This window comes from Cinclus cinclus, chromosome 4, assembly GCF_963662255.1.
Source record: "Cinclus cinclus chromosome 4, bCinCin1.1, whole genome shotgun sequence".
In the NCBI taxonomy this organism is placed as follows: domain Eukaryota; kingdom Metazoa; phylum Chordata; class Aves; order Passeriformes; family Cinclidae; genus Cinclus; species Cinclus cinclus.
In genome coordinates, this window is record NC_085049.1 from 56,811,820 (window position 1) to 56,834,375 (window position 22,556).

Here is a 22,556-nt window from a genome sequence, read left to right on the forward strand (position 1 = left end):
CAGGATCACATTTAGATATAAAAGATCCTCTTCCCCCACACAAACCCACATGCTTGACCCTCACCTCGAGCAGCTTATGCGTGACTGGTTTTTCCTCACTCACGTTATTTGAAATAGGTTACTTGCAGAAGCACCTAAGCAGCCCAGGATGAACAGGAGCAGAGCCCTTGCATGCTGCGCCTCAGAGTGTGTGCCATGCTCGACTCTTCTGCTCGCTTTCTTCCCCTGCAAGGCTGCAGGTGCTTCACCTCCTCAAGTTTAATCACTTACTGTCCGCAACAGAGGTACTGTGCGTGATCCTGCACTGCATCTGCCACTCCTCAAGGAACGAAGGGGAGGAAAGGGGCAGCAAGAAAGAAAGATCTTCAAAAGCATGAATGAAAACTATGACAATTACAGCCACCTGCGGCAGACAAAAATCAGCAAGTAAAAGTTTTGTGTGTGAGGAAAAAAGACCATCCTCATCAAAAACTCCTTTCAAAGTCTTGTCCCCTATAGAGCAGGTAACAGCTGAAGTCTTTGGGCAGGTTGAGGGACTCTTCTCTTGCGAAGTCTAAAGTTCTGACACTGCTGAAACTGTCACAAACCTGTGCGCATCAGATGGTGACAGAAACAAGGAAAGTCTCTGCATTTCCCCCATTTCCAAATGTAAATGACTATTTCCCACCAGCATTCAGGTCCCAGCTACAGCCGAAGAGTGCTTCCTTCTGCAGACCAGAAACACGGCAGGTGGAGACTTCTCCCTCACGTCCTCCTGTCTCACAGGCACCAAGCACCAGACCCAGGGAAGTAACTCTGTCTGCGTGTTCCTGATTAATTGCATGATATCAGTTTCTAACAGCTTTCCTTATCACTAATTGCCTTTTCCGTGATTGGTAGGATAAGCTATGCACCAACATACAGACACGGAAATGCATTATTTTTACCACAGTTAAAAAAAACCCAAAAATAAAATCAAAAAACAAACAACAACAAAAAAAAAGCACGATCTTTGGAACAAAAGAATTAAAGGCAGAAATTTAAAGGAAAATAAAATACATATTCAAAGAACATAGTGAGGTATAAAAAAGTATTTTCTCTTTTGTTTTTTTCTTTTTTGTTTTTCCTCCTCGACTTGCTATAGAGTTCCTCTACTAGTAAATATTGCAATAGCCAGGCCTCATGAACTGGGGGGGCTGTCCCACTTGCAGGGGGCTCACGTCACTTCAGTAGGGGGCAAATCGGCTGTAGCCACCTCGGTATAAACTCGCCTGTAGAAATGAAATGGGAGAAGAAAAGGTTGTTAGGAGAACTGTGAAGAGATACCCAGGAGAGCACCCAAATGCTTCTGGAAAGACCTGTCCTGGCACTGACCCACCACCATCAGCACCTCTAAGAAGCAAGAGAGAACTCTGCCTGCAAAACCAAAGATGTGGCTCAGGAGGGCATGCTCATGGCCAGCCAGCTGGAGGTGAAGTTCAGCAAGTCTTGGTGGAAGGGAATTCAGTACCAGAGAGGGGACTCACCAGTCCTAATCTCAAGCCAATTGTCCAAGCTGCCTTTATAGACTGAGGAGACCAGGACTTCTAGGATGCTCTTCACCTCACCTCAAGGTAAAGGTCTAAAATAGATATGATGACTGGGTATCCTAGAATTACCTGTTCTTCCCTCATTGACCCTAAAGAGAATCCACATGATGAGCTGAGGCTGAAATGGAGGTGCTACACTGCAGATAGCTATTTTTAGGTGTCTTTTTTTCTCTGAGCACATTTGTATTCCAGCCTTTGCAACAACACAGATACTGAGCTGGCTAGCAGATGGGCAAGCATGTGTTTTCAGCAAGCTGCTCCACTCCCCTCCGATGCCAGCATACCTCATCCTGCCCTTGTGTAACTACTGCTGGCAAGCAGGACACCGCATCCTTCCACTAGTGAAAGAGGGAACCAAGTGAAGCAGCTTTGATGCAAGATGTCACAAGAACAACTTATTCCCTTTCTTCCTAGAACTGAAAATGGCAAAAAGGGTATCCTGAATCTCTAACTATTGCTCTATGTATCACCTCGATACAGTTCTACTGATTTATCAACAGTGTTCTGGCTCCTGGCAGTTCTGTTTGCTTTTCATTTTCATTTTTCATTGTACTAGATGATGTACAAGACCAAGTAATAGCTGGTCTCCTACAGCCTGGTTCCTTTCTCAGTGTACACACAGATATGAATGTGGAACAACTGGGAATCCAGCACTGCAGCTAAAGACCTCCTCCCTCAACAAAGACGTTTTTCTGGGTGAGGTTTCATTGCACGATACCCAGTGCTGTTCCCCTTGCTGGAAATGAGAAACAGCACAAGAAAGAAAATCCCACTTACCACAGCGCCAACTCCGTAGCTAGCGGCAGGGGCAAGGGCATGGTAAGGATCTGCTGTGTACACCCTGCCATAACTGAAGAGAGGGAAAAAAGACATAAAAAGAAAAAAACAAAAGTCACTTGGGTGGGGCAGAGAAATAGCTGTCTGACCACAGGTAATGGAAGCAGCAGCATGCCCTTGCACACACATGTATGCATCCATGCACACAGGCACGCAGGCAGCTCCTCTGCAGAGAGATCCTATGGGCATGCTGCCATGCATTGTATGAGATATTGTATGAGATGGGCGAGAGAATGGTGTGCCAGGAGGAATGTGGCACAGACCATGAGCCTGACCTGCAGGAAAGAGGTCAGCACCTTTGAAATGTCAGCTAGTGCATCCCTTACCTTTGGGTAACTGCGTGATGCAATTAGGTCAGAGAGTGACTGCTGGCACTAGTGCTACTGGCACAGTAACAGCTGCTAAACGGAAAGCAGTGAGAAATTCTCCACTATGAGAGGAGTATAAACATCAGTGTGCTAGGATTAAAACATGGCCTCACTGCACAGGCAATGAAAAATCTTAAGGCAAGCACTTTGATGGAGACAATCCTTCGTATCTATTCAGAGCTGCATGTTAAAGCATCCTAGAGCACTGCATGAGCTGAGTCATTTTTACTTTATGATGGGGAAACACATCCAGTGAGTAAGTAACCTGCCCAAAGCCAGATCTCTGACTCTGAGGCTGTAACCAGGCTGCCTGCTTTGTGCAGAGGAGAATCACAAGGATAGGGAAGAGGCCGGGATTTGTGCCAGCTCACATACACCAAAGGCAACACTGTCCGGGAGCAGAGACAAACTGTGCAGTCAAGTCTTCCGTGTTGGGTGGTGCATGCATGCACGCGCATGCCAGTGCAGGCAAGACAAAGAAACGGGGCAAAGAAGCAGAAGTTCTGTGATGGATCAGTGCTCCTTGAATCCCTGAGCACAGCAAGCTAGTCCCCATGGACACCTCTCCCTTACATACCCATCGCTGTAAGCTGCTGCAGCGGCTGCAGCGGCCGTGGCTGCTGTTGCAGTAGCAGGCTGTGCATATCTGTAGGCTGCATATCCACCCTGCAGGAGAGAAGAGAACTGACTTTACAGATACCTGTCTACCCATGCAGAGCATAAAAAAAAAATTTCAAAAGTCACACACATCACAAGGAGAGGAAGTGTTTCAAACTGCATCAGCTCCCATGTCATGTCTATCACAAGCATCACCCATTAAGTCATGTTTATTCCTTTCCTTAGAGGAACCAGAGAGGCCCTTCCATTACCTTCTTTAGCAAGAGGAATGCACTAAAAGAAGACTGAGCATTGTTACAACCCTACAGAAGATGCAATTTGGCATGGAGGAAATGGAAACCAGGAAAGACCCAGAAAAAGACCTTGCATGCAAGGTAATTTTCATGGTCCCTTCCTCTTAAGAGGGGAAATCAGAGGTGGACACTTTCTATGAATTATTTTAGAAACGGGACAATTCAGAGAAATTGCTACTTTTTTTTTTTTAAACCCTCTCTCTTTTACAGCCAGGAAAACTCAAAGGGCTAGAATTTAATTGAGTCCACAAGTGCAAAAGTATCAATAGCCAGAGAAGGCAAAAAGCAATCAGGAAAAGATGGTCAGAGAAGACAGTCCCTGATGGTTTCAGGGCTGTCAACAAGCAAACCACTACTGAGGCTAACCAGACTGTTCTCCCCTCCTCTCCATATAAGAAGGAAACAGGTCAAGGGAAATTATGCCAGAACAGTCTGTTCCTGCTGCTGTTATTTCTGCCCACGCTACACACCTGTAGCATAGGTGACCAGGGGTAGTTACTAAAAACGTACTTAACAGCTGTGTTGTCAAAATGTGAATTCTGACTCAGAGAAGACCTGTGAGTCTCCTCCTGGAACTCCCACAAGGAGTTCTTGGGGCAGAGCAAGGCCTGCAGTATTGGAAGACCAAGGCCAAGGAAAAAGGTGGCACAGCAGGCAGCAAAGGAGGCTCTGAAGCTCTGGTTAGATCTTTATTGTATTTCCTAACACAATTTTTTTAACTTGGGGGTGAAGGCTTGGCAAAGGAACCATAGTTTTGAATATCCAGAAATACAGTGAGCCTTAAAAAAAAAAAAAAATTCAGAAAATTTCAGATTGCTTCTGGATTCTTTTTTCATTTTTCTTCCAACTGACATTTCAGGGTGTGAAGGACCAGAAGTCAGAGTTAGGCTCTTTACCTCCAGAATCAGCTCAACATACATCTACCACTTCTTCCCTATATATCTTTTGCATACATGTAACTGAGAGTACAATATCAGCTCCACTACAGAACTTTGTTTTTGCTCAACAGTGCTCAATCTGGTCCTGGGTATATTTCAAACTAGAAGTAATGTTTTTAAATTAATTTGTTTTCATGTGGCTAGCATTAGCCCTGTGAAGGCTAATGTGCTATCCAAAACATGTTTGCAGACCCTTTCCTACTCCAGAGAAGAGGGACTTGCAGCCTCCTCAATCTTCTAGTTAATGGGAGAAAAAGCAACACAGATCTATGCCTGTGAAACATCAGGACCTGGCCTGGAAATGTTACAGTTTAGCCCTTTTAATCTCACCTGGCTATTTCAAATTCTGCATTTTGGACAGAAGGTTTGGGGGAAGTTTAGCTTGGTTTTGCCATGCTATCATTGTACCACCATGTAAAACATTACAGAAGCAACAGGAATGAGGTGCAGCCTTAATCCAAACCAAACCCTCATTAACCTCACCAAATTAAGACATAACTTTGTATCAATGCACTTGCAGTATTCCCCTTAGGCTATGAGCTTCCCAAACCCTTGGTCTGTCACTTGGGCACAGTGTAGGAGACATTATCTCCAGGCACTACCCTCCAAGGGGCAGCTGGCCTCAGGATGCATTCTTGATTCCCACTCTGCCTCACACTTCCACACTTGCCAGTCACATTTCAGATCAGAAGCTGCTTCAAACGTGCCTGGCACATACCCTGAACATGACAGCAAGATGCAGTTTGAAACCAAAAATGCTTATCATATAATTCTCTTTTAACTCATATCTCTCATAAAAGAAAACGAAACAGAACCAAAACAAAACAAAAAAAAAAAAAAAAACAAAAATAAAGAAGAAGAAAAGAAGGGTTGGAATCAGGTGTGGGAGTGGGAATGGAGTAACATTTATTAATCAAAAGTAAAAACTAAGCATGCCGACATCTGGAGCTAGAACAACCAGCAAAGTCACCACGTTCAGACTCATATTGGCTAGTTCTATCTATCCCAGCATTCTCTTGGGACAGCAGTTCGCCCTAGGCTCTACCACAAGCTCAGTGAAGTACACAGCCTCAAGTACTAGAGCGTGCAGCCACAACAACCTGCTATTACGGAAACAGTCAGTCACCACTGGAGTTAACATTCCAACCTAAACGACTCCCGCAGCACCCCGCCCTCACCCCCCAGAATGGCTCCCACCCTAGCCCTGTCCCACACCACAATGTTAATAATTATAACAAGCAATAACCCATCTGTTATATCAGAGAAGGGAACAGAGACTCCACTGAGAGATTTAGAGCGGGATGTTAACATTTCTTCAGTCAACTGCACAACAAACAAAACAAAAACAAAACGAAAAAAAACAAAACAAAACAAAAAAACAGGAGAAATAATTCATTGGAGAAATGAGATTAAGAAATAGCTGACGTGTATTGCTTTTTAACCATGCACTGATGCAAAATTGAAGCTACTGGTTATTTAAAAAAAGGAAAATAAAAAAAAAAATCTCAGGATAGAGGTACACACGTACAGGCAGACCTGCTCATTTCAAAGCAATCTGATCCGCAAAGTCTACTTGTGTGTACTTCAAATAAAACCAAAAATGGGGATCATAATGGCCATGGTGCATTCCTGTCATAGGAGCAATGAGCGTGGACAGCTGGGAGATCTGAGACGGGGATGTATTTAGCATGACCAGCAGGTCCAAATACACCAAAACAGGGTGAAGGAAAGATGAACAACTGTAGCAAATGTACTTTGTTTTTTCATAAATCCTTTCACCAAGCTCTGGGACCATACAGAGCAGACACTGTATAGGTTGTCTTACCCAGCTCATGCTCCTGTTCTTCATAACCCAGGATCCATCTATCTAATTCAATAAATGCATCTAAAGCCTGTTCAGCTTGTCCAATGCACCAGATATTTTCTCCTGATATTCCTGTTCACAGAAAACTTGTACTGATATGCAGAGCTCATCCACAAGCTCAGCTGCAGGGTCCTATGACCCCTAGTGACTTCTGGTGCCACCCACTTCAGGTAGTCCAGTAAATACAGCATAAATATAAGCATAGAGCATCTGCAGCCACAGCAACAACGAGGAAAAAATGTGTTTCCAAATGAAAGAAATAATTATTAAAAAAAAAGAAAAAAAAAGGAAAAAAAAAAAAAAAGCCCTGACCAGCTTCAACACATTCCTTCAGTGCCACAGCCAAACTGCAACAGAAGAAACCACTGAGTGGCATAGTGCCTGAAACTCAGGACAGCCATGCAAACTCCCACTCCACCTATTTGATTCCACAGGGACAGGTTACCCATACAGGTTCAGTTTTTAAATACAATTTCAAAAGAAGTAAATGTGGCTGAGCTTCTTGCGAAGATGTTATGTCAGAGATGTTTCTATCAATGGGACAATTTAATTACTGCCTCCATAAGGAAATGGGAACTAGTGAGAAAGCTTATGCATTTTTACTGGGCATTAAAAACAACCAAAAGAACTGTGTAAATCTGGTACAGGCTTTTGGATTGTCTGGGGAGTATGTGAGAGAAATGAACACCAACCTAAACGCTGCTTATCTTTCTTTTCTCTGTCTATCCGGCCTTCCAGTCTTGCTGGGGCTATGCTGGATCCCTTTCCCCATGTACTGCTTGAGCCTACAGACCTGAGCTGTCAAACAATTGTATTGCTTGGGTATGAACAAAAGCCCAAACTGAAAATTGCTATTCTGTGATGTTACGGTCTTTGGCTCATCAACAAAGCAATATTTTATTTTAAATTCCTTCTTTAACATTAGATGGCAGCTTTTTCAGTATTGTCTTATATTTTCTAAAATAAGACAAATACGGAAAAACAACATATATAGGAAGCTGCAAACCCTACTAAAGCAGCATTCCAATTACTGAGTGTGTTAATGAAAATAGATTAGCATTTTATAAAGTTCAGCTCAAGCACATCTTCTCCTCCATTCTACAAATCTGTATTAGGTGATCAATCCAACAAGCAAGAGGAAATCCAAAACTACGGCTTACTATGCCAGTGTGGTATAAACCTCCTTTTTCTTTTCCCCTTCCTGCCTTAGAAGGGCACACAAAATAGTTCACTGCCCTCTTTACTCCAAAGAGCCTTTCTGCCCCGAGGACACAAGTGTGTCCAAAACTCCAGAAAAATGTGTAACTCACAGTACAGTTAGGTACATCTTATTGCTTGCCAGGTTTAAGCAGCAAGCCCAATTTTAGGATCTTTTATTTGTCATCTCTCAGATGTGTCTTCACCCCCATACTTCCATATAACAGAAGTTAAGAAGCAGAAAGGGCTAGAACCACTTCTGGTATTTCTGTATTAGAAGGGTGGCATACGTGCACCAGGAATGAGCATGAATGAATTAGAAGAGGTGACAGGACAACGGTGTCCATTGCAGCAGGTGCTTCTACATGGTAATGGGACAAGCATGACCTTGTTAACCCTTCCACTGAATAAAGTTTTGTTGGTTTTGAGTTTTTTGTTGGTTTTTGTTTGGTTTTTTTGAGTGAAACGCCACTTGGTATGAAATCTGGACACGTGCCGCCCTGCTACAGCGGGGGCTTGGCTCACACGTGAGTCTGCACTGCTCTAAAAAAAGCCTCTGTTCCCATCTCTAATGTGGTGCTGGAATGGTTAGTATAATTCAGTTTTTTCCACTGCAATCCACAATCTGATTGGTTGGCAGGTCACACTGGCACTCCTACCTGAGGTATTTTAGCGCTAATGATTGGTTCCTGTAAGACTATTCTATAACAGAACACAGGAAGAGCAGTTCAAAAAAACACAGCTGTGGAAAGAAACAATCATACAAACAGCCCACAGTGGGGCTCACCAGCCTTTTCTTTCCAGTGGATGCAAGCACGCTTTTCACAGGCAGGAGCAGTCTTCGCACGGGTGGGTTTGTTTGGGTTTCCCCCCCCGCCACCCAGATTGACCCCATTGTAGAAGAAAGATAACCTTTCTTATGATCCGAAATGAAGCCCTCTGCATCCTGGGGCAGGTTGTTTTATCAATTCAGGTGTCTTGCCAGAGTGGGACGCATCCAACAACAGATGGAATGCCTTCTTCACAGAAGAAATGGCTAGCAGGATGGTTGCCCCAGGAAAGAAAAAAGGAGTGAGGAAAAGGAGGAGGAGGAAAATGAGAAATCGGTGCATAGCATATATGCAGAAAAAGCAGCCCAAACTTGGGACACTTCCCTTTCATCTCACCTACCATTAACTGCTCCCTGCCAGCTCAGATGCTTTCCACAATCCTATGGACTCAGAAGTCTTAAGAGAACCTCAATTTAACTTCCCCCACTCCTAACTTAAGTATCCTCTACCATACCTTCCAGAATCTCTGTAAACCTATCACAGCAACCAGAGGGATGGAAGCTCTGCAGTGAAAAACACAACAAATCACTGAGACACACGGACACTGAAGTCATTCCACCCGTGCCAAGCAAATTATTTGGAAGAGCAACTTCAAGTTTGTATAATGGTAACCTTCTCCTGAGCTCCACTGGAGGGCTCTGGCCAGCAATAACATAGAAAAAGCACCACCATCTACTTTGATGCAGTCCTCTCTTCTATCATCCTGCATTCTGACAGTGACACCACTGCCATCAACAGCAAAGTCATCAGAAATCCACCTAAGGGCTCTAACCTGACCTGGGTGCTTGGCTTTGTGTTATGTGGTGGTACTGCTCTGCAGCACCAAGTAGTTATGGGTATTCTTCACTGCTGCAGTTCCTGTTCTATTCCTGTCCTGTTCCTGTCCTGTGTTAAATAAGCCTCTCCTCCCCAGCAAAAGCTCTCAAAAGGAGCTTTCTCTAAAAGAAATAGGGAGTAACCCTGGCCAGTCTTCCCTTTCAACATGGCAGTTTTTTATATGCCACACTCAGTGGGAGGAGGCACTAAGCACCATTCATTTTCTTGGTTACTCGCCATAGCAAAGTCAGTGTCTGTAAAGGTAGTGTTTTAGGAGTGAGGCAGGAAAATGTAGAACCTTCTGTAGTCCTCAACACAGCTTTAAAAAGAAACACTTGACTAGGCAGATCAATCTTTAAAGGACTGTACACATGACAGTACAAGGAAGAGTGGAAAAATGCATGCAGTTCTCTCTATCTCAGAGAGTACATCTTCCAGCTGCTGTACCTGGACTGGAAAAAGCACCTGTCCAGAACTTGATCCTCCATATAAGCCAACAAAATCCTAGTTCCATCCATTATCCTGAGTCTAACCCCAGGGTCCTCCTTATAGATATCAGGAATAGCACCTTCAAAGGAGCAGGAATGTGAAATTCGTTCTGATAATTTTGCCACTACGCAAACTGTACAAACCTTCCCAGCTCCAGAGACGTATGACCTACAATGCCACAATTGGGAACTGATAAAGCCAGGCAGGCCACGAGTTGCAGTGGCAGTTGTGGCCCTGAACATTTTTGCTTTGAAAGGCAACTTCCTACCATATTCTTGCTCTGCAACAGCTCTCCCTTGGAGAGGAAAGCACTTTTCTCACCGGCCAGTTCAAATACCTCCATCTACAACCCACCTATCTACACACAGACACCCTGGAGGATTTGCAATACAGACTGACCAGGTAAGACAAAGACAATGACAGGACAAAGCCTCCCGTGGCATCACAGCTAATTCCCAAACAGGAGGAGGCTGCTGACTCTTGTAACCGAACATCTCCACATTTTTGTACTTTACAATTCCCTGAAGAGGCGAGACAATCTAGCCTATTTAGGTGCCATTCCTACCAGCAAAATGAGATGTCAGATTTCACTCTAGCATCTCAGCCTCCATTTTTAATCAGTCCCAGTGTCAACCCCAAAGGGATAATCTCCACATCCCAGTGGCACATGAACATTTTTAAACATACAACTTGTTCAGTGTCGTGTGGGCTGCACAAATCAAACCTGAAAGGGCCCCAAGAGGGAAGAGAAAGGGGAGGGAAGAGGGGGAGAAGGAAAGGGAAGGTCTGAGGCTAAACCAGTCCTGTTATTTTTATATCCAAATTATGTAAATGAGAGAAGTGTTGAGAGAAATTTTAATTTGCTAATCATCTCTCAGGTTGATTAGTACCAGTGTGCATGTGGGGGACAGGACACCCAATAAACTGGCCCTGGCAATGATCAGGAAACCCAAAGGCTTAGGTCTTGCACCCAGGGGCAAGCGCAGTGACAGAGAAGCATGCTTGCATTCCTAAATATATAAATATATATATCCACAAGGAAGAAGAAAATTAAAGTAAATGATATTTAAAAAACCAAACCAAACCAAACCAACAAACCAAAAGAAAGAGAAAAGAAAACAAAAAAAGGCTGGCTTGTCAGGGGTTGGGGACAAGAAGGCTCCGGTGTGTGTACTTACATAGAGGTCAGCACCGTAAAATCCGTCCTGGTAAACCACACTGCAGAAAATCCACACAAAAACAAAACAAAAAACAAAACAAAAAAAAAACAAACAAAAAAACAAAAGAACAGAAAACACATTCCGGTTATTGAGGACGGCAGCATGCACATGCGTTTTACACAGGCAGGTGATGTATGAATCCACAACCTGGGCTTTTGGCAGGAGCAAATCAGCAAGAGAACGTGTGTGCGCACGCACGGCTCCAAGTCATCTTCCATGGCATGCAAAGGGGGAAGGGGTGGGCAGAGGGGGAGACAGTATGCGAAGGAGAGAGGGAGGGGAACCACCATCTTGTACAGTAAATATTGACTCAAAAAGATCTGACATCCTGAAGAGAGACACAAGGGTTTAGAAACCTCCACTCTGGTTATTCTCCTGGAATGATTTTAGTTACCCCCTAAAACACACGGAAACATTGGCTTCATGAAGTGGGCTTGTGAAATTGAGGAGCCCCTCACAGAAGGCATCCCACAGGGGCTGGAGTCACCTATGTCAGGAAGTGTGGTTCAGAGACTTGTGCCTGATTACATTTTTCAGGCTTCACAGGGCTGCATGACTTTTGTTTCTGACATCCATACATCACCTGCTTTTACCCTGCACATTAGACATGCGATAAGATTTGGCTGATCACACAAGCATGCAAAGTATTATTATTCAGCATCTTAAAGAACCAATGCAACACCTCAGGAAAACAAGTCAATCAATTCTGATCAAAGTAAACACAGAGAAATGTAATTGAAAAGAAAAAACCAAAAATACCCACAATGCATTGCTTTCACAAGCAGAGATAATGAGCTAAAAAGGTTAGGTGACTGATCCAAGATCTGAAAATCGAAAGGTGCAGTGGGAGTCCCTGGTAGTAATGACTTATTCCATAGCAGAGAGGAGCAACTGGAAGGGTTTCCATGGGATGGTGCTTTTTCTGCTTTAAGCCATAGTTTTGTTTCTCTCAGAACTTCAAGCACAAAAACTGTTAAGCAGAGTCTGGGGGTTCCCAAATAGCTGCTCTTACCAGAGCATTCACAAATGTAAAACTACACAGTTCACTCTGGGGACAGGGATTGGGGAAGGATGAGGAAGGAGGAGAGGGGATGCCCCCCACCCATTTGAGTTCAGCATGTGCTTCACATACTGAGGAATTTCCTCCAGCTTTGTCCTCTGAAGAGCTCCACACAAACTCGCTCAAGGCTTTAAAAAGCATTAACCCCATCATCTGTGATGTTTATGGATCTGATGTGCATGACTTACCCATAGCATTAAGGAAAAAGAAGGTATGGAACACTAGCTATTCTTTTGACTATCATTTTTTACTCATCAAATGGAATGTGAAATGCTGCCAAGAGCCTGCCACCCTCAGACACCCACCTATTGTAAGGCACACACACACAAAAAAAGCCCAGCAGATCTTGCCAAAATTCTGCATGCTATTACTAAAAAAATAAAACAAAAAAAAATCTTGCAGTGTTAGCTACTGCTTGGATAATTTAGTCTTGCTGCCTTCCCCAGGGAAAGTACACTCCATTCCCAATGGACAAAGTTACTGTAGTCTCCAAGAGCGCTGGGAGCAGGTATGAAGATAGAGACCCTTGTTAGAGGAAGAGGGGAGCCACTTCAGCAGGGAGAAGCAGGCCATAAGATCATGTTTGTTGAAGCTAAATTTTTACAACCACATAACAAAGAGTTTGGCTCCTGGGGCAGTGACTTACATTGCTGGGTTCTCTATCTAGGACCAGGAGTGTTTTAGCAGTGATACTCCACCTGCTCCTGCAGGAAAGGCAAATGCATGACAGAGGAAGTGACTTGGTTTATGAACAGGTTAGCAGTTTTAACAGATATTCCAAACACAATCAGTTGGATGAACATAAGCATTACCACATTGGATCAGGCCACTATTTCTGTCAGCAAGAGATGCAAGCCTCAGCTGTCCAGAGAAAACTGCAAGGAACACTAATAACAGGAATGAGTAAGATTTCCGGGATCCAAACACCCAAACACATGTGAATCCTCCATCTCTCCTTTAGTTAGGATTTAACTGACATCAACTTCCAGGGCTGAAATTTAGCAAGGTTTATTTATATGGTAGAATATCCATACTTGGTATTCTTAATGCTAGCAAAAACTGAGATAATTCCTTTGTCTGACAACCACATTCTGGTTATGTAGCTTGACCAGAAGTATAAAACAGTCTGGCAGCCAGTCTACTAGCTAAGCTAAACACATCCAAGGGAAAAAGAAATAGGTTGTTTTTGTAAAGCAGCCAGCATATGATTTAGGTGTACCAACAGCTGACTGTGTTGTAAAAGGAATTTAAAAAATACTTCAAACCCTCAAAGCTCTCTGCCACTCTGTATCTAGTCTTCTATCTACTTCGGCTTCAAATCAGTGAATCTCGTATATATTTACAATCCTAGACGAAATTCTTCTTTACTATGGCAAGTCTATTCCTCACATAGGTATTTAATGGCCATGCACAAGTCAATGACTAACCTACAGTTTGAGAAATGAAATTTATCAAGTTTATTTAGCTTTGAGAGTTTTACAGTAGGTGAGTTTTTTTCAGACTGTCTAGATTCTTACAGCTTTTGGTCTGAAGTGTTATTTGTTAGCACTTTCATTTAAAAAGCGTGGTTGCTACAAATCAGGGCAATATTCCAGTACAGTTTTCACTCGTGCTATATATCAAAGGTTATAATGTCTCCTTATTTCTACCAAGTGGCATCTCAGTTAAAACTGAAGGTTGCATTAGTGGTCAAAGTCAGGTTTAGGTGACTATCTAACATCACCTCCAATAGTCTAAGCAGTTGCTGTCCGAGTTACCAAAAACCTTCTTTGGATAAACAACCATGACCATACTTAAGTATGGGCATTCCACATATGCATTAGCAATCTTGAGTTCTTGAAATAAATATTAAAATTATTAAGAACTGTGATTTCTTGCACCTTCCTCTGGTTTAGCACTTGACATTGTCAAAACTTATTCTAACCTGGAGGGCGCTCAGGTCTGATCCAGTATGGCAACACCAATGAGCTTTTATTAATCTACATTCTGCATTTTTTAAAATTCTGCTAAGCTCTCAAATGCAAATGTTTTTAACTTAAAACTTAAACACCACTGAAGTGAAAACCAACTCCTATCAGGTTTAAATGAACCTGCAGCTTACTTGACTGTCTTCTTCCACATTACTCACTATGTCTTGGTCATTCATGTTGCTGACTGATCTTATGGTGTCATCTTTCCACTGGCCACAGGAAGAAAGTAACCGATGGAGGGCAAGGTGTCAGGAAGGTGTGCCTGTCCCTGACACCATGGAGGTCAACAGTGCCCACATGGAGTGGAGGCTGTCCTACAGGTTACTGCAACATGGAATTGAATAGCACATTTTGTATTATTCCATTAGGAATCAAATTTGATCTACAAAGTACCTTGCAGAGACTCAGACTATGATGACAAAAAACACCAGTAGCAGTTAATTACATCCCATTGCTTGGGACTAGGGACAGTTCTGGGCCTCTGTGAATCTGCCTTGCTTACTGGTGCCCTCTAAATGTTTACTAGGTAGAATGTTGCCCATGAAGACAGGGGATCAGTCAGAAAAATTCAGTGTAATACCAGTAAACACAGACATGCGATGGTATTCAGAAGGGCTAATCATTGGAGACTGGCCCATATTTCAAATGAAAATAAACTGTTCAGATGGGACTCAGGCTAGATTTACATCAAAGCCAAGGCCCTCCCAGTGCCCCACTTGTGACAGCCTCTGGTGAGGAATGCTCTAGCTGTTACTCCCAGGGACGAAAAGCACATTCCCCCTCCCTGGTGCAAGTATTTCATATTCTGCTAGACAGTAGCACTTAGCTCAGCTTTGTGGAGCACTCCCCAGTAAAACTGGACTAGGCAATTTTTAGAGCAATAGACACACAAGTTGCAAGCCAGAGGCTATGGTTAGAGGATAGAGAATGTAAACTGGGAGCAGTGGCAAAAAAGGGGATTTTAAAACCCAGAAGGAACACTGTTCAGAAGACTAATGTTTAGACAAGAGGTTTCATTTAAAGACTTCTGGTGTATTAAATACAAACATTGCCAAAATTGCCAAACAGCAAAGCTAGACAGATACACGACTACTGCAGCTTGCTTCCTGCAGCTCCATTTTAAGTGTCAGACTAGACTCTGAAAGGGTCACAGTAGCCCTCATCACTTAATCTGCTACAGAAGGTATTTTGAGCTTATCCAGCATTTATCAGGCCAGCTCCCTGCACTGATGTGTATGGACTCCACTTTCCTTTTAAATAAAAGATTTATTATTTTTTTTCTTCCCTTTTGGGCCTAGTGTAATGGAAAAGAAAGGTTAGTCCACATCTCTGTGTTGGAAGATTCATTTCTACTCCTGCTCTTTCTGAGAACGCTGCCTGGAAAATATGGCAAGTAGAACTCCAGAGGCAATATGACTACAGCATCCTCAAAATCAGAAACTAAACAAAGGGGAAAAAAAGACAGTTTGGAAGGATTTGCTGATTTATCTGTCATTCCATCACATTTAAAGAAACCAACAAAAATCCAAAACAAAACTCACATACAGACCTAGTTCCCTCTACTTTTAAATAGCAGAATACTCCTTTGCAACAGCATTTTTTGCACTGCATAACTAGTGAAAATCTGAGGGCAAAGAATGCTAAGGCCACACATTTGACATTGCTTCATTGCATTATCTTTCTCTCTACATCCCAAACTCTCCCAGCTTTATATTAATGGACTTGATTAATCTTTGTTTTAAACCTTTTTAAACCGTCTCCAACAAAGAAAGCAAATCCATTGTGGGTAACTGGCTCTTCTGTGTCCTACTGCCAGATGGTGAGGCATGAAGGTAATGGATAACATTCCTCATTCCCGAATATGGAAACACAAATGAAGTGCAAAGAGTAGAACCTTTTCAGGAATTTTAGATCTTCTCTTTGTGTCCTTCTCAGTAGCACTGTAACATATTGTGTCAATGGGCGACATGTACCATATATAGACAAATTGAGAAATTGTGAGAAGGAACCCATCAGCACTTTAAGCTGTTGCAAGTACTGAAAATTATTTCAGTCAAGAAGTTAATACAGAAAAATTTAGATTTGCCCCCACTGGTTGCCACCATGTGCAGAATGCTTTGGCACTAGCAAGATCTTGCCTCTCACCATCCAGACAATTTTAGGGCTTTTTTTTGTTAACTGATTAGCTACTTGACACGGTTGTGCAGAGCACTCTGCTCTCGTGACCAGTGCTTACCCTGGGTAGGCAGGGATGGCCGTGGGAGGTACTGCCCGCACTGCCCCATACACCGTCCTTCCTCGGCCCCTCAGATGGGCACCCCGAAATGCGGCGGCTGTGGTGGCTGCAGTTGGATAGGGGAAGCCAGGAACTGTAAAGATAGACAAGGTGGAAGGTGAAAAGGATACAAGCTCTGACCCAGAGAACAACCACCTGCTTCAAACAAAGTGACACAACAGCTCCACAGCGGTGGGACATTTGGCATCAATCCTGCAGAGGGACATGCTTATTACCCAGCAAGCATCCCATACATACTTCCTGCTACACCATGGCCTTTGGGGGGAGAAGGGTTGCAGAGAGGTTTGGCATGCAAGAGGTTAATGTTTTGGCATGCCTTACCCCAAACAGGGCTCAAATCCCCCCACCTTTTGACACCGCCATGCAGTCTGGTTAGAGTCTGAGAAGCGCGGGGAGTTACTATCAATACAGCACGCAGTTCTCCCAAAACTGCAGAGGCTCTTTAAAATAATTTGTCAAGAGGCCCTTAAAATCAACCAACTTACATCAGTCTCTTCCCTCCTTTCCCCTCCCACTCTTTGCCACCCAATCCTCTGTATGTTCATTTTAAAGCCTGAAAGACAAGATAGCCCATATAACAGCAGCAGCAATTTCCCATGAAGTGCCAGTTTACTGAGAGCCCACCTTCATTTAACAAGTGTGACCAACAACTGGCACCACATATAGCGATGCCTCTATTATTATGCTTTAAGCTGAAGTAAACTGGCTCGTGATGAAACTTTCTAAAACCTCAGAGGCATCTGTCAAACAGATACTGAGTGGGAGGGAGTCCCAGGGCACAAACCCAACCCAGCGTGCATCCAGGTGCATGCCACTAGGGGCCCTGCAGACCCACGGTTTAGCAGCTTGTATAATATGTACTTTAGGGATTTGTCTGTTTGGTTTCTTCCATTTCAGAACGGGGAGGGAAGCAAGGGAATGGCCTATTCCTCACACACACCCTCCCCTTGTTCTGCAGCCTCCTTGTCGTTGAGAAGGACCCATTCAGCAAGACACTGCAGATGAACAAGTTAACAACAACTGCACACTATACTTTGGCTCAAGGTAAACTCATTCCCAGCGAGACCCATCCTTTCAAGTATATATTATACAGACTGGAGAGAAGAAGGGTAACAGGTCATCATTAACTCAAGCACAGTGACAATACAGGGGCCATCGTGGGCTACTTACTGATTAAAGGAATGTAAGTGTTAATACCCCCCCTTCCTGACAGGGGCACTGCGGCGTCATTGCCCAGCGAGACATCTGCTTGAAAGCTGGATGCTAATTTAATTTTAAAAAGAATAAAAACAAAAACAAAACCGTAAAAAGGTTATAAAGAAACAGCAGATTAAGAACATAAACAAACACCACTGCAGTTAAACGGCAGAAGTGGAAGTGTCTACTTAAGCTCTACCTGCATACAACTCAGGGCCGTACACCGCTCCAACCACAGGACTCAACTTCCAACCTGAAACAACAAAGACTGCAGTGAATGCCAAAATCTACACCAAGAGAAGGAACGGGCAGCGTGGGTAGGGGGAATGGTCTCTTGCATGCGCCCCAGCTTCACATGCACAGCTCTTTCCAATTTCTGCTTCGCCTCAATCCCCCTTGGTGTAGATGGAGGCCAACTGCCTTTTCCTAATGTCAAGCTCTAGGTGTGGGTCGTGGTATCGGAGGGAACAGAGGGAACAGCAAAGCATCAGCTGATCCACAGCGGGCAGCAGCACTGCTGTGGGAATGGCAGCTACCTTATACGCATATTTGCCATAAGCACCGTGCAACCCGGCATTCCCTGCAGGAGCCTTGCTGCCCGCTCCTCCCTGCTTTCACTGGGAACTCTGCAGATCCAAGCTCTCTCTAAAGCCACCGGCCCAGATTGCCATCTCAGGCAACTCAATTTACAGCCTTGAATTCTCAAAACACTCTTCTGTCTTGTCTGCTAGGGATCTGCTAAAAAGTAACAGTGTCTGCATTTTCTCATTGACTGCATTACGAAACTATAGTTCATAAAACTAAATCATTCTATTCATCTCACACTTTCTCCACCCTGTTATTTTAGTATTTTTTGCCTTCTTTATGCTGCTTTTCAGGTGAAAGCCTTCACACAGAAATGATTTTGATATAATCTGGATAATTGGCAAGAACTGCAAATCATTGAAATAAAACCTACAAGAGAATAGGGCTTAAAGAAGTATGAGTTGGTACATATTTCCATTCACATCTAGAAACCTATGTGTCTTTTCCCCCTCCATCTCTCTAATGGGGAAGAAGAGCGGTAAAAAGCTAACAGTGTGATCTGGGTTGTCTTGCAAAGAGCGTTCCTTTCAGGAAAGAACTCAGCTGTTCATCAACTAGCAATCACGGAAGCATTTTTATTTAAATAAATCCATACCTTCCTCTGTCTTGGAGCCCTGCTGCACTTGCTGAACTTTTAATACCTCTAACCACTCTAGAAGCCATATGAACAACTATGTGAACTGCAGCCCATCAACATCACCCCTTCACCTGCTGGCAGAGTATCAAAGAGCAGGCTCCCTCTGCAAGTACAGGCACACTGTTGCTGCATTGCTCACCTTCATGGCAAAACACTCCAGTGGTGGCAACAAGAGGACTATCAACTCTCATTTAGTAACACTTCTACAACCATACTTGCCAGTATGCCTTAAGCCTGGTCTAATATTAAATTATTCTGCATAGCTTTGAAGCTGGCTTTAAACTGCTAGCTGCAAAAGCAAAATATTCTTGCACATTATCACTTTTCACGAGTAGCAAAGTTTTGTTACCAGTCACATGCATGACATTTTATGCCCTTGTTTTGAGGACAATATACCATGGATGCATTGCCTCTTGCTACAGAAACTCCTAGTTCCTTCCAGGTACTGTGACCCAGAATGCAGGTCTTTTGCTTGGCCCTGTTTCCCCATGTACCCAAAGTAAGATTTACTTGCAGGGGGCCACTCAGTAAGTTGGCAATAGAGTAACATAATTTTTTTTTTATCTTCTGAGTTTGGAGTCTCACTTTGTAATCAAAATTCTCACACCAGCGACTACCTGTTTGCAGCTTCCTGCCTTGATGAAACTGTTTGGGAACATTTTCAAACCAAAAGGAACTTTGCGGTCTGTTTCAGGACAAAGACTCAGATTCAAAATCTTTATCAAAGAAGTATTCAGTTCTGCTGGAAGAATGACTTTTTATGCTATATATGAAGTAAAATGACTGCACAGAGAACCACCAAGATACCCCAATAAAACAGGATGCTTCATTATCCAAACAACTTGGTCTTTCTCCGTTTAGATTCACAGGGAAAATTACTGGACACAGGTGCAGTCTGAAACAAAAAAACAAGCAGCACAAAGGCGCTACTTTGCTGGTTGCCTGGGGACAGCTGTACTTTTACAGATAGAACCTAAACTGAGCAATCTTATTAGGCTAATTATGCATCTTAAGTTCTGTTTCTGCATTCATGTTTAGGTATCTACCTAAATGGTGATAGCAGTGAGACACAAGAGTACTACACATCTCACCATACAGAATCAGCTTGCAGTAGTAGGGCAGGCAACACAGTGGTCCTTGGCACCTTTACCCATTTTGGCCACATCCCTACTTTTCTCTGTCCCCACTTCCTCTGAAAAATGGTATTCCTCCACAAGAATTTTAGGGTTATACTGAATGGTATAATGATACAAAGTAGAGTTTGTGGGGTTTTATTGGTTTTTTTTTTGGTCCTGAGAAGAGGTCATGACTTTTCCCTTTTGACTTTCTTCAAACAGTTTCAGGTCATCATTAGTACAAATGTGTCTCTTACCATTTGCATAAGGTGTGACCATCTTCTTATTGGTCATCACTCTCGCAGTGGCATTGTTAACCTAAAAGTAAGAAAGGGGAGGGGGAGGAGAGGGAAGGAAGCACAGAACGTTAGGGAAAATGGTGAAAAATTCTCAGATACCACACAAACACACACACACTATACTTCTCTGAGCGTAAAAAAAAAAAAAATTAAACAGCTAATTTTACATGAATGCAATATTTAAATTACTTTTAACAGTTGCCATTTAATTATAAAAGTTACAGCTAAATGTGGCATTTTAAAACTATGCATTAAACAAAAGGCCAACGAGAGTAAAGTGCAGATTCTCCACCACCCTGCCATCCCTAGGCACAGGATTATTTACAGCCCAGTGATCAAAAGGGCAAATCCCTAGATGCTTTGTCCAGGTTCTCTTCAAGAGGCAGGAATAATTTCTGCAGCCCAGGGCAGGGGAATTGAACCAGGTGATGCACAAGCTGACTTGTTTCTCAAGCTGACCACTGGAATTGGGGCCCAGCAGGTCACTAGCAGGACACTTGGGTAGAAAAAGGTAGCCTGGAGTCCCTCAGCATTAGATTTGAACTCTCAAGGCTTGAGAAAATCTCTGGAGCATCACCAACTGTTTAGATGATCTACATTCACTGATTTACACCCACCATTTTCAGATCTTTTTCCAGGTTATTTTTTTTTCCTTGTCACAAGTCTCATGGGACAAAAAGAATACATAGCTGCAGACCTGGATCATTTTTGGATTTACTGTGCCCTCCACCCTCTTTACAGAGCTCTGCATAACTCCAAGCGGTTTGACTGCTCAAGCAAGTGGGGTGTTACTGCAGAGATGGTGCTGATAAAGAAAAGATGGACTGGTTTGGAAGCTAAGTTACTGCAGCCCCGTGTCAGCCTCAAAGCTCTTGCAAGGAGTGTGAAGTCTTTATGTATCATCAATAATTTATCAAAACCCATGCCAAATGGGAATGGAGGCCAGGGTGAAGAAGAAAAGGAACAAATACAAAAATAGAAGCTGCCTCGAGCCCTTGAGATGTATCGATGGTGAGCGTACACAGGGTGGGGAGTCCAGAGCTACATTTTACTCTTGTTTCAGACCCAAAACAATAGAAACATTACACATTTAAAAAAGAAAGAATGGGAGACAACAATGATGAGACTGAGAGCATGCAGTTAAACACACACAGATAAAAAAAAAGAAAGAAAAATAAACCACACCACAATTGATTCAGAGAGTGGGGAGGGAAGGAGTGAGGGGATAGGGTCTCACAGACAATCATTAGATGGAGCGAGTGCCTGAAATCAGCTGCTACAGCAAAGTGCAACACAAGCACTTAAAGGAAAAATTGCCAGAACCAATCAGAAACCACCAATCAGCAAAAAGACCAACAGCTGCATTTAACTTAGTAAAGAAATAAACTGGGGAGGGGGCAGAAAGAAAAAGATAGAAAACAAACAGTAACAGCTACAAACAGGTCTCAGATAGAAAGAGCAGCAGAAAGAAGGGGCAGGAGAGAGAGAAGAGGAGATGGGTGCATTAATAAAAACCAGCCAAACTGGAGTTCAGTAACTCTGAGTAAGATGTGCAAGGGGAAATCACCATGAAGTCAGTAATCAAACAGCTCAGACTGCTACAAAACAATATGTACATCCAAAGTCCAGGCGGCATTACTCAACAGCATTGAAAATAAAAGGGGGAGAAGGGGAAGGAGGTGGGTGGGGACAACAAGTCAAATCACATTTTGTAGTGTTAATGTGAGATGGCAGATGGATTTTTTTCTTTCTTAATTTTTTTTGTAATTTTAAGAAAAATTTTAAAAAAGAAAAAAAAAAAAAAAAGAAAAAGCTTCTTCTCTAGCACTTGTTTCACTTACCGCCAACTCGTACCATCGCCAGCATTGTGTATAGTTACCATGGAAAGAGTGAGTCAAGTGAAGGGCCCTAAACGCTAAACCATCGGAAAGGGAAATAAAAAAAAAAAAAAAAAAAAAAAAACAAAACAGAAAAAAAAAGGCAAAATATGCAGACATCTTACTCAAAAACGGTGGCTTTTTTGTTTCAATATTTGTACTTTTTGGTTTGTGTTTTTGTTTGTTTTTTTTTTTTTTTTTAAAGAAAGGAGAGAGGGATGATGCCAGTTAGCCTTCAACACAGTGGAACACCAAACTGGTCAACACCAGGCATGCCCAACATATGGCCAGGATAGCCAGCCAACATTAACCTTTCCCTCCCCAGCGGTGAGAGCTAGCAAACTTTTAGGATTAGCTTTCACCAAACCTATTCTTGACCATGGGAAGATCAAGAAACCAACAGCATGTAAAGCACAGCCCACTCGGGGCTGCTGCCCCACGTGTCCCCACCCCTCCCACAGGCATCATCTCACACTTGCATG

General features: G+C 43.1%; 1 protein-coding gene across 1 annotated transcript in view; it reads right to left on the reverse strand.

The window, feature by feature from the left end:
* Positions 1-532: 532 nt before the first annotated feature.
* Positions 533-22,556, reverse strand: part of RBFOX2 (RNA binding fox-1 homolog 2) — a 164,377-nt gene continuing 142,353 nt past the window's right edge. Inside the window, exons 7-15 of the mRNA XM_062492129.1 lie at positions 20,156-20,216; positions 17,761-17,814; positions 17,535-17,627; positions 16,305-16,437; positions 10,997-11,036; positions 5,869-5,945; positions 3,351-3,439; positions 2,346-2,418; positions 533-1,250 (exon numbers count right to left, since the gene is read on the reverse strand). Coding sequence (XP_062348113.1) covers positions 1,196-1,250; positions 2,346-2,418; positions 3,351-3,439; positions 5,869-5,945; positions 10,997-11,036; positions 16,305-16,437; positions 17,535-17,627; positions 17,761-17,814; positions 20,156-20,216 — 675 coding nt within the window. The 3' untranslated portion in view covers positions 533-1,195. The remainder of the gene's footprint in view (positions 1,251-2,345; positions 2,419-3,350; positions 3,440-5,868; positions 5,946-10,996; positions 11,037-16,304; positions 16,438-17,534; positions 17,628-17,760; positions 17,815-20,155; positions 20,217-22,556) is intronic.